Source organism: Halichoerus grypus, chromosome 2, assembly GCF_964656455.1.
Source record: "Halichoerus grypus chromosome 2, mHalGry1.hap1.1, whole genome shotgun sequence".
In the NCBI taxonomy this organism is placed as follows: Eukaryota; Metazoa; Chordata; class Mammalia; order Carnivora; family Phocidae; genus Halichoerus; species Halichoerus grypus.
In genome coordinates, this window is record NC_135713.1 from 51,436,955 (window position 1) to 51,449,357 (window position 12,403).

The following is a 12,403-nucleotide window of genomic DNA, read 5'->3' on the forward strand; positions in this document are numbered from 1 at the left end:
GATCCCAGAACCCTGGGATCATGACCTGAGCTGAAGGCAGATGCTTAACGACTGAGCCACCCAGGAGTCCCAACACAGCTCTATTTTCTTTGTCTCAAACTATGCCCTCCATTTTCAAGTTTTTAAAGAGTAAATCTCAGATGATTCTTATGTCAAGGGGCTTATTTAAGCATTTTTGGAGCCAATGAAATTGTTAGAAAAAAAAGGAAGAAAAGAAAGAAAGGGGGGGAAAGGGAAATGAGCCAAAAAATATTGTATTGGTTATTGAAGGGATAATCTCTACCTCCAAATTATATTCTCATTTGTGGTACACATTATGTATAGTATATAACATGACCTTCTTGAGAGAAATTTATACTGAAAGTATTAACTGTTTACAAGTGAATTGCTGAGAGATAAAATTCTTGATTTTCAAAAGAATTCATTACTGCATATATTGGATCACCTTTTTAATGTCCTACCTCAGAGATATAAATGTCCTGATAAATAAAATGAATTGCTTAAGATACTGGACCATTATTTCTCAGAGCTAGAGTTTAAAATTAAAAAGCCATCTTTTTCATTCTCACCTCTAAACAAATTGTGTCCTTTTGTGAAAGCAACATTTTTCTATCATTTTTTTGGGGGGGGGAGGGTGACTGAATTTCCTTGAAAATGCCTGTGTTGTCACCAGACTACAATGAATATGTTTTATTGGTTGATGTATATGCCTCAGAGACTAATAAAATAAAATCACATTGAACTTGAAATGGAATCTATTAAATGAACTTTTTCTGTGCCATAATATATTCTTCTTATCCTCAAAATTGAAAATATTTATATAGGTTGTCAGATTTTTCCCAGGGAGTAATTTGGATAATTCAGTTATGATTTAGTGCCAGAAAGCATCATTTACAAAACATACCCTTGAGTCCTTAAGAGTTAATAAAGCTTGCCACAGTATACTGTGTACTTCCCAAGAGTATCCTAAATACCTGGAGGATCTGGTGAGCTCTGTAAGAATATTTAAGCTTAAATGACACCCATATGCTAACATATTTTTTTATTACAATGTGAAATGGCTTGGTATCATTTAGGAAAGTGTGCCCATTCTTGAGGAATTCATTAAGCAGCAGCTGACTTCATAAAGTCTGCCTCCCAAAGTGGCATATTTAGGCTCTGTTCTCCATTGAAAAATATTAACTGTGAAATTTCATGTGTAAGCAGTAAATTATCAGGACTACACAGTGGACCAATTTTAGAAATAGCTAATCAAAGCCAATAAATTTCCCATTTGGGTGTGAGTATGTGGTAGTGAGATCTAATAAGGACTGTTGATAGACATTCACTGTCCCAATTTCCTGCTTCATCAGAGCGTGTAACTGAAGTGAAGACTGACATCTTCGTCACCAGTTTTGGACCTGTTTCAGACCATGATATGGTAAGTGACACTGCATTTTTGGTTTTCTTGGTATATTTTCTAAATTTAACTTTTGAAAGGAAATTACAGACCAGGTATTTAGAGAGCAACTTGAAATAGCTTGGCTATATCTTTGTGTCTTTCTGTATGCATAATATGTAATATATACTAATATATAAAATTTATATAATAGACAATACCCACTTACTTTCCAGACCAAATGTATTTATGATATCAACCACTGCAGTCTTCTTTTTTTTTCCATCCCTGAAATGATTGCTTTGCCTTGGTTTATGTTCTGTAAGCCAAATAGTATGATCTGCCTTACATTTTATTTAGGAGGGCATGTTAATTCAAAGATGCTAGGTCTCAAGATAACCAGCACTCATATAGAATAGCCATGAACATCATGATTTCTGAATTATTCTTGGCTAAAAAGGGGATGTGAGTATAAAAGCTGAGTTGAATACTTGACCAGAATTAGAGAAATAGTTAAAATAAACACACTGATGGGAAATGTTCAGCTTCACTGCAAAAGAAATTCATTAAATTAGTACCAAGAATGAAAATAAAATTAGGGCGCCTGGGTGGCTCAGTTGGTTAGGCGACTGCCTTCGGCTCAGGTCATGATCCTGGAGTCCCTGGATCGAGTCCCGCATCGGGCTCCCTGCTCGGCAGGGAGTCTGCTTCTCCCTCTGACCCTCCCCCCTCTCATGTACTCGCTCTCTCTCATTCTCTCTCTCTCAAATAAATAAATAAAATCTTTAAAAAAAGAAAATAAAATTAATACATACCTGTTCTTTCTTTTCCCAACCCAATAAGTTAACATGAATTTCTCTTCTTTTTGATGGGAATTGGTAAAAGAGTAGAGCTCTGTTGTAATATTTGTGTACTCATAATAGCCAAGCTCCTATATAATCAAAAAATCATAAAGAGGCCATGAAGACACACCTTTATGAAATATTTCAAAGATATATTTATTGAATATTATTTTTAAAATGCCTTTTTGTTGACACCATCTTTACATAAAAGTCCTCTGACTTCATAATAGTTTAAGTGATTGAGAATAAAAGTTACAGAAAATACCAATTTGGACCAGCATTTCTCAAAGTGTGGAAATTCGCAAGTGTACCCACTTTGGCAGAGTAAAATCTCTGACAAGTCCTGAAGTAAGGAAACCTGTTTAACTACATTTAACCTAGTGTTTTCCAATCATATTTGTCCAAAACCTTTTATGCGATACCTGTTGACATTCTGTAGAGCTCGTACTCTGTGAGTCAAACACTGGGAAATGCTGGCTCAGGATAGTTAGATAGTTTAGATCTTAACACAGGTTATGAAATGTAGTGACTATGCCAATTAAAGTCAGCAGAGCCTAAGAGAGTGGTAGGTAAGAATACAGAATACAGATTTCTGAACCAGAATGCTGCCTTGGTTTATAATCCCAGGTTCTGCGCTTATAAAGGTGTATTGTTGGGGAAGTTCCTTAATATCTCTTTGCCTCAGTTTCTTCATGTGTAAGATGGGAGTGATGATAATACCTCATGGGGTTATCACAAGTATTAAATAAATTCATACATGAAAAACATTTAAAAGTTCTTAGCATATAGGAAGCACTCAATGAATGTCAGCCATTATTACTATGCAAGAAAGAGAGATATAAGAATTAGCCAGAATTGTGGATTTATTCCTTTGGCAAGTTATTACAGTGGTTGATCTGCAGTCCACTTTCTTGAAATATTGTTATACACTATGTTTTGCTAAACTGATCACTCTGAGGACCTCTTGTGATTCTCCCATGTTGGAGCTCTGTCTTACAACACTATTCTCTCATGCTACTTTTCTAATTAAGAACATTTAATAGAGCCCAGTCAGGTTTAAGGTCAAATTTAAACTCCTCTGCCTGTATTTCATATAGTCCACAGATGATGTTACCATTCGCCCTCACTTGTTCCTAAGATTGACTATTTAGTTGTTTGCTTAGGTACTACTTTCTGTGAAGCCATACCACTTGGGGGTGAGCTGAACTTGTCTAGGATCCAGGCTGGCTGAATTCACATCTCACCACTACCAATAGCATGACCTTGGGCAAATCACTTACGTGTGTAAGCCTCAAAGTCTCTAAAATTGGTATATTATTATAATTGCCTCTCCTTGTAAGATAGTTAGGAATTTTAAATGAGCTATGTAAATAAAGTGTTTATAGATAGCACTCAATAAATAATAATTATTATTATTTTTGTCCCGGAACTCCTTATCATGGAAAATTCCCTCTATTTCCCACCCATCTGAATCCTACATTTCCATAAAGGCCCAAATCAAGACCCAAAAGCTTAATGAAAACCTTTTTTTATTAATCCGATAACGGATTAAGTTTCCCTTCCTGTATTCTAGTCACATTTATTGACTGTAAAATAACAACTTAGCTTTTGTCCTCATTATAACACTGTTTTGTGAAGTTATTTCTCTTATATAAATGTCTTATTTTCCTAAAGTAATGCCAAAAAAATGTAAAGACATATTTGTTTCACATCCCTCACAGTATCGTGCATTGCTGGCTTACAGGAAGTGTTGAATTACTACTTATTTAGTGATAGGTTTAAGAGTCTATATTGTCTTTAAAAACATAGTCTTATGGGACTCAATAAATAATACCCTCCTTCCTGAGTTCCAAACCTTTTGAGAAATAAGATAATAGGATAAGGGATTTGGAAAGTGAGAATATCATCTTTATTACTAATAATTATGGTCCTGCAGAAGGTGGTATATATCTGTAGACATGTGAGTTTCCAGAGAATAAACATCAGAATCAGTCAGATTAACCCACCCAGTCACCTGGCAAGACTTTGGCCTCCCTCTGTTAGGGCAGAGACTGTCCATATAAAACTTCTAGCATGGAGAAACATCAGAAATTGTGAGTCTTGTGGACAGTGCAGCAGGAAGAGGCTGAGATAGGCAAGATTGATTTCTCCTTCCAGATTTACCCATCAAATGAAATCATTCTTCTCTCTTACCCTCCCTAAATAGAGGAGTATGAGGGAATGGAGAGCATTCAGAAGTTTCGCACTGGTGAAGCTCTCTTCTCATAAAGGGAAACATCGAAAGGGATGAAGCATTACAAACATCACACACTGATAATGATATTATTCCTCCTCCTCATTATCATTATCATCATCGTAATTAAAAATGAATATTCTCTATCGCTGGCATCTTTCATAATGCCTCACAAAGACTAGATGCTCAATAGGAGTTGTTACGGGACAGTGCTCAAATAAAGGCACGTTTTCTCTTGAAAATATTTGGTATACCTTTGAGTTATTGGTTTAGATTGTCATTTAAAAAAAACTGATTTTTTTTTTTGTCTTGGACTAAAGGTGTATGTTGGGATTTTTGATATACCATTAAGCCTATCATTATCGTGGATTACTTTTCATAAATGGCCTTTGGTCAAATATCAGATAGGAGGAAGGAACAGAGTGTCTAAGCCAGTTATACTCCCTGTTGCCTAAAATTCCTGAATGAGATAATGTTTGAATTGTTCTGTTAGAGGACCAAATTAGCCATGCCTACAACTGATATGCTAAATGGCTAGTGGAAATTATACCTGGCCAATTCATTTGAGGTGACTCATTTAAACCACATTTTGGGTGAATTACACATAAAGAGCAGTATGATTTAGAGTCTATCAAAATTAGGCCAATGACAAAGCTATTTTTCAAGACAAGGAAAGCTTTGTAGTTTTTAAAGTGAGAACTAATAAAATATCTAATAAGGATAACCGTAATAACAGAATTCAACAGTATTGAAATGCTCACAATATGTGAAGCACCATGCTAATAGGTTTATAGATCATATTTCATCTAGTACCCATACCATGATTTTACCTAGGCATTATCATTATCCGTATTTCCCAGAGGAGGAAAGTGACCTAGCTAGGTAGCAACTTGAACTCAGGCTGTGTGTCCCTAGAGGTTCCACAGCTCCCAAGGCATCTGACTTCATCTGGAATAGAAAACAAAATTAGGACAACTCCTTAACTTTATTTTAAAAACCATTAATTGGCAATCAAACGGCACATTCCCAGGGCACTAGGTTCTGACAGAAATATCCAGGCAGCGCAATCACAGAGCCCTGTTTTCCATGGTGCTTAAAATGTATGAAGTCAAAGCACACACAGATGGTAATAGATGGTGCAAGTGGGAACACTTCAATACAATATTTATTTAGGAACATAACGGATGTTTTGTCCCAGTCTTCAGAGTAAGACTCACATTCTCCAGCGACCTACTCTATTGAACAGGGTAACGTGGAGAGACATTTCATTTGAATGGTGGGGGCTGGCACACTGAACCTTGAGCAACATCTTCGCCAGAGCTTCCTACTTGTTCAGACAGTGTTCTGTAGGGTCTTTTCCTTTGCCTTCTGATTTTACTTTGCTTGGTTATGAGCACCTCACTTTCCTCAGGTTTCCTATCCTGCTACCAGTCCAAACAAAGAGCAACTTTTCTCATTCCCAGCTACATCGAAATCTAATTTAAATTTGTGTTGATAAAGCAAAGAAATGGGGAGACAAATAACTTCTAATGTTTACTGAGAACTTCCTATGTTTCAGACATTCTGGCAAGCTGTTCACTTGCATTATTAACTCACTTCTCACAGTAGGCAAGTGAAATCACTACTGCATGATCCCCACTTGATAGAGTGGAAACTGGAGTTTAGAAAGGTAAGAAAATGACCTAAAGTCACACATCTGGCAGACAATTTAGCTCTAGTTAGCAGGTTTAGAACTTATATCCATAACCATTATGCTATGGCTCTGCTCTCCTCCCTCTTATTCCAGTTTCTTGAAGAAGGAGCTCTGGCCCACGTTGGCCTAGTGCACTATGACCCCGAGGGTGAGGTCATGCTGAGAACCTCCAGCTGCTCCCATGGCAATGTTGCAGGGGCAGTTCTCAGAAAATGGGAGACCAAATACTTGCACTCTTGGTTGGACAGTATCTGATCATTATCAAGTGTTTTTATTTCAGTTTTCATTTCCACTTCTCGCGGAAGGGAACATGGAAACGAAAGCTTATCCAGTTACTTTTGCAGTGTGTGTGTGCATGCTTGTGGGGCCAGTACAGTATTTGAAGGGAGAATATCATAAATGAATTTGGGGATTTCAATGTCTGCCATTTAGCACAGGTAAGTAAAGCTGGTTGTAAACATGACAAATACATAAACATGAGGAATTTGGCAAGGTTTGACATAATTTTTGGAATCATTGACTTTGGGGTGTATCTATTATGATTTGATAATAAATATATTTTAAGGTTTTTAAAATATTTAACATTTATTTCATTTTCAAAAATCTCCTTGGAGCAAGTAAACAAATGAACAAAATAAAATTTTTGGATTCATAGGAATATGGTCAGTTGGGCATCTTGATTTACAAGCGACTATTCCCTCTACTGTTTGACAGGCTGAAGTAGTTCAGTTGGACAGAAAATAAAGCTTATGTGGCTGATAGAAATATCCTGATTATCGTATCCCTATCTCATAAGCCTGTCGTCCGAAGAAGAGAACATACACAGCTCAGGGTAAATCCATCCATTTGCTTTCCTGGCAAGCACTGCTACTCTGTATCACTTCCCAATGTAGTCCAGAGGCTCCCTCCCCATCTCTCTCCTCATGGAAAATATCATTGTAGGCCCATCCTACTCCACGAATTTTCCTTACAGCATCCAAGTTTAAACAGTTTCTCCCTCTGCTAAATTTAAAGATGCTTAACAAATGGTTCCTGGTATGTAAATTCCTATCTCTTGTATCTCAGTGCCTTTTCACCTCACACTTCCAGACACAGAAAAACCTAAACAACAAACAAGGTAGTTTCTCTTGCCCATAAACATAAACTGGCATCATGTTACACTTCCTTGTTGCTGCTATCTCAGTCGACATTTAGCACTATGCCTCGTACGCTGTAAACTATCCAGTGATAATTATTAGTTACTGGATCAGAAGGGCTCAGCTATATCAAACGTGTGGCAGAAGGATAAACCTTTATCCAATCTTTACCCAATCTTACATAAAGCCTGCGAAAAAGACAGGTAGTTAAACTCATGCACAAAATGCCTAGACACAGACATTATTTTTTATGCATGTTCTAAAGATGATATGTATAAGATTTAAAAAAACAAACAAACAACAGCTTTCTAATGCATCAGAGTTTAGGGGATTAAGAAAATGTAGCATGATGTTTTCAAGTTAGCCTTCCTTCCAGTTTGGAGCATGCTAAGATTAATGGAGAATGTGGTAATCTTTATTTCAAACCATTAAGTTCCAAATTTAGTGTCAGTGTAGCAAGTGCTGCAAGGAAGATGGATATTACCCTTTTCTGTTTTAGGAGCTGGTAAGTCACATTGCTTGTTTTCAGATTAGCAGATGTTTGTCTCTGGGTATTGCCATAAGGAATGCTGTGTTTATTCAAATAAATAGATTCCCTGGCTGTGAATGATGATGAGCTTCACACATTTTTCATGTGTCTTATACACACATATACTCAGATACACACTCACACACACACCCGCATATTCTACTTTTTTTTTTTTTTTGCGAAGATCCCAATTAACAGTGAAACAGATTATTTTCATAATCTTTGTTGTGGAAAATTGAAAGTCTGTATACATTATCTGTAAACAAATTTTTTTTTTTACTTAGCCAAAAAAGAGATGGGGTTATCACGCTAGTATTAGAACCATGGATGATTTGAAATTGTGAGGTTTTCAGACTATGGAAGGGCCCCCCGAAATACTATGCTCTATCTTTGTAGCTGTCATTATCTAATTTAAACATTATCTAATTTAAACATTTAAACATATATATGTAGTAAGCTCCAGTGTGAGTTTTGTTTTAATGTGTACTGTATTCTATTTTTTTGAGTGCTGGTGTGGTAGAGGTGTAGGGAGTAGGGCATGATTTTCTTTTCACATATCTGAGGAGATAATCGTGGAATTTTTCTGATCAAGAAATATTTCAGACATTTTAGATATTTTCAAAAATGATTATGCTGACCATTGATTCACCTGAAACCAGTATGTACAGGCCACCACAAGTTTACTTCTGAAAACATCACCTAGCTCATATTTTGCTTTTAAAGTTGCAAAAATTAAGCATTGTCTGTGTAAGCTATTTGCATTGCAAAATACAGCTTAGTGAACTCTGCCATTTTCCAAAATTACCTAGGAATATACAATAGATGTATTTTTCCGTCAAAGCTGGAAGGATGAAAGATTAAAATTTAAAGGACCCATGACAGTTCTCCGGTTGAATAACCTAATGGCAAGTAAGATCTGGACTCCGGATACCTTTTTTCACAATGGAAAGAAGTCAGTGGCACACAACATGACCATGCCAAACAAACTCCTGAGGATCACAGAGGATGGCACCTTGTTGTACACCATGAGGTAAGGATGACTGCGTTTCTATCTGTGCATCTTTCTGTACTTCTTTCTCTTCCATATATATATGACCATGAAGCTGGTGGGCTATGGTGGAGCATCTGGTTTCCTGTTTGCCCTCTTTTTCAACCTTAACAATTACTCCGCTATGAAAAATAAACTAACTGAAGTCTTATGCGAGTATTAAAGCATTAAGTAAAATGATTAGATAAAGTGGGGGGGGAGTTTATAATGTATATTAAGTAATATATCTCAAGTATCTCTCCAACCTGCTCTAATTCAATATGAGGAACTTCTTCCCCCTACTACTAACCTCATATATTCCTGCATCCCAATAAGGTCTAGATCAGGTTTCTAGAAGCTATCTCAAGGTATGTATCCAAAAATGTTTCTACTTAAAAAGAAGGAGAAAAATCCAAAAAAATTAGAACAGTTCAAGTGTCTTAAAAACCATAGATTCATGTGGAAGTATACATTTAGGAGAAGTATATGAATTTATAATGACATTATTAGAATGAGAATATAAATATTCTTAATTTTGTTTAAGTTGAAGAATATTTATATATATGAGTTATAGATAGATAGATAGATAGATAGATAGGTAGATAGATATAGATATAGATATTTCTGCTTTACAAACATTTCTCCCATTTTGAGATTATTGGAAAACCTGGCAGCTAGTATCTTCACTTATGGTTCAATGAAGGAAACATGAATCAAAAAACATTGTTAATATTTTTAAAGAAAAAATGTTTAAAATATTCCTAATTTGTAAGCAATTAAAAATTGTTCACAACTCATTCTTAAGGGAAAAGTTCTTTCATCCCCAAGAGACTTGTTAGAATGTTGTTTTTGTAGATCTGGACAGTACTTGGTAATTCAGACTGTCCAAGTATTCCTTTGGCACAAAAAGGTAATGGAGGCAAAACCCTAGACTTGGTGGGTTTTGTTTAGTGTGGGAATAGAGTGATCCTTTGCTTTTGAAGAAAGCTGCCAGAATTTCTACCTTTTTATACGAAAATATCCAAAAGAAAAAGAAAGAAAAAAAATGCTTCAAGAGCCGCTTTAGATGTTGGACTCAACTAATAAATATTTAATAGAATTAAAGAATGACAAATCTCAAAAAAAAAAGAGAGAAAATGGAGGATCAGTGGAGGAGACATGTTGAGACCTTTCCAGATCATCCAAGTAGGACCTATTTATAAGTGAAACTTGAAACATCCTCCCCTTATAAAACACCCTCCACTTGTTTTTGAGCCTAAGTTCAGTATTTATTCCTCCCAGCTGGCAATTTTCTGGGGCAGAATTTGCACCTATTGAAAAGTTGATCAATTCTTACTTTCTGATGCATGTAATGTTCTTCGTCAGTAACTACCCTGTTACTGCCCATCTCCTAAACTTACCACCACCTTTGCTAATACGTCATCACTTTCCTTAATATTTTGATTTCAAAATGCAAGTTTGATCATTAATTTATGCATTTCATATTTGCTTTAATCAGTATTTTAATCACTTAATGAGTTTACTGGCTATAAAGCCATCCCTACCACATTTCTTGAGCTACTTAATAATATGGGTAAATATATTTTATAAAAACCATGTGAAGAATTTGATATAAATTCCCTCATGATTCCACCAAACAAAATCAAATATATTTCAGTGAATTATTTTCTTTACCCTTTTTCAAATGTAAATAGAACTGAAGATAGGGACTAAAGAGAAGCCTAGCAGAGTCCGCCTTCCATTAGGCAGTAAATTTGTATAAAACGAAATGGTTGGAATATAGTGAAATCACCCACAAACTCTCCTTTGCCTATTCCTTTGTTGTTTTATGCTGACTGGTGCTGTTTTAAGGAAGGAGATGGGGAGAGCTGCCCTGAGGAGAGGAGACATCCTCTTCTCTTCCTAGCTATCCATGTCTTCTTCTCCACCAAGTCTTTATCCAAGTATTTATTTGCTTACATTTAGTTTTAGTCTCAAAAGATTTTCTGGGTCTAGGTGGTCTAGGTGGATTAGGTAATGATGCTTGTCTTGGGAAATATTACAAATGCTTGCCCATCATACAAAATCATACCTATTTTCTCAAAACAAACAAATGGATAGAATCCAGTCATTGTTGTAAATAATTCCTTTTAGATCTTTTGGTTAACAGCTCAGTATCATGCTGCAGTTTGTGCCTGCCTCTCTTGCTTTTCTTAATATATTTGCTATAGGTAATAACATCCTGGTCGTATTTATCAGTAAGTGTCTAATCTATAGGGCTCTTGATTATATCTTCTGTTTTCCTTCATTGATAAGGCTGACGGTGAGAGCTGAGTGTCCAATGCATTTGGAGGACTTCCCTATGGATGCACATGCCTGCCCACTAAAATTTGGAAGCTGTGAGTAAATTTTTAATTTTAATGTTCTTTATTCTTATGAGAGACCTAAGCCTTTGTTTTTTTAAAAGATTTTATTTTTTCATTTATTTATTTGAGAGAGTGAGAGAGCAGGGGGAGGAACAGAGGGAGAGGGACAAGCAGATTCCAGGCTGAGTGCAGAGCCTGATGTGGGGCTCAATCTCAGGACTCTGAGATAATGACCTGAACCAAAATCAAGAGTCAGATACTTAACTGACTGAGCCACCCAGGTGCCCCTGAGATACCTGTCTTTAAGCAAGAAATTTCCAATTAGTAAAGTTTGTTAGGAGACAGATAAAAACCATGAAGAAAGTTTAGTGATTTGCTGCAAATACCTTCTAGGGGTGCCTGGATGGTTCAGTTGGTTAAGGTTAAATGTCTGCCTTCAGCTCAGGTCATGACCTCCAAGTCCTAGGATCAAGCCTGCATCAGGATTCCTGCTCAGTCTATTTTTCCCTCTCCTCCTACCCCCTCCTCTTCCCCCACTTCCACCTCCTCGTTCTCTCTCTCTCCTCTCCCTAAAATAAATAAAATCTTTAAAAAGGTACTTTCTATAAGTAATAATCTTTTATTTCATTTTTAATGTTATTCAGGAAGAGATTATTATGAGAAAGAATGGATTTAATTAATTAGTGGAAAAATTCTACTTTTGTTAAAGTTGTATTCATAGAAAAGCAAGTGGAGTACAGATGTTTTTACCCCATAGATAATATCTCCTTGCAATAAATGGAGATCACTGTACTTATTTTGTATTATTGCTGACATTTGTTTGACCTTAAGAATATTGCAAGTTGTTTATCAGATGAAAATATTGGTAGGTGGCAGCAGTGGATGATAATCGTTTCTTAATAATGAAGTCTACTCCTAAAAAAATACTGCCTGACAAGAATTTACCCTAATCAGAGTCTTTCGAAAAGTTCTAGATCTGTTTGGATATCCTATGAAATTCATGTGTGGTAATGCTTTTGAAGGTATCCTAGATAACTTTATGATAACTGTTGGGGCTTCTGCTATTTGAAACTATGTAGGAACACATTAGAGGAGCTAAGAGAACAGTGGACAGCAGAGTCAGGTTCTCGGGTGTTCCTCTACCCTTCTGCTTTGGACTAATACGCATATATAAAGGGAGTGAGAAAAATGTATTCCTGGTTTCCTGCAGGAGAGTTACT

General features: G+C 36.1%; 1 protein-coding gene across 1 annotated transcript in view; it reads left to right on the top strand.

The window, feature by feature from the left end:
- Positions 1 to 12,403, top strand: part of GABRA1 (gamma-aminobutyric acid type A receptor subunit alpha1) — a 58,992-nt gene that overhangs the window by 18,979 nt on the left and 27,610 nt on the right. The window contains exons 4-6 of the mRNA XM_036081034.2: positions 1,353 to 1,420; positions 8,621 to 8,841; positions 11,134 to 11,216. Coding sequence (XP_035936927.2) covers positions 1,353 to 1,420; positions 8,621 to 8,841; positions 11,134 to 11,216 — 372 coding nt within the window. The remainder of the gene's footprint in view (positions 1 to 1,352; positions 1,421 to 8,620; positions 8,842 to 11,133; positions 11,217 to 12,403) is intronic.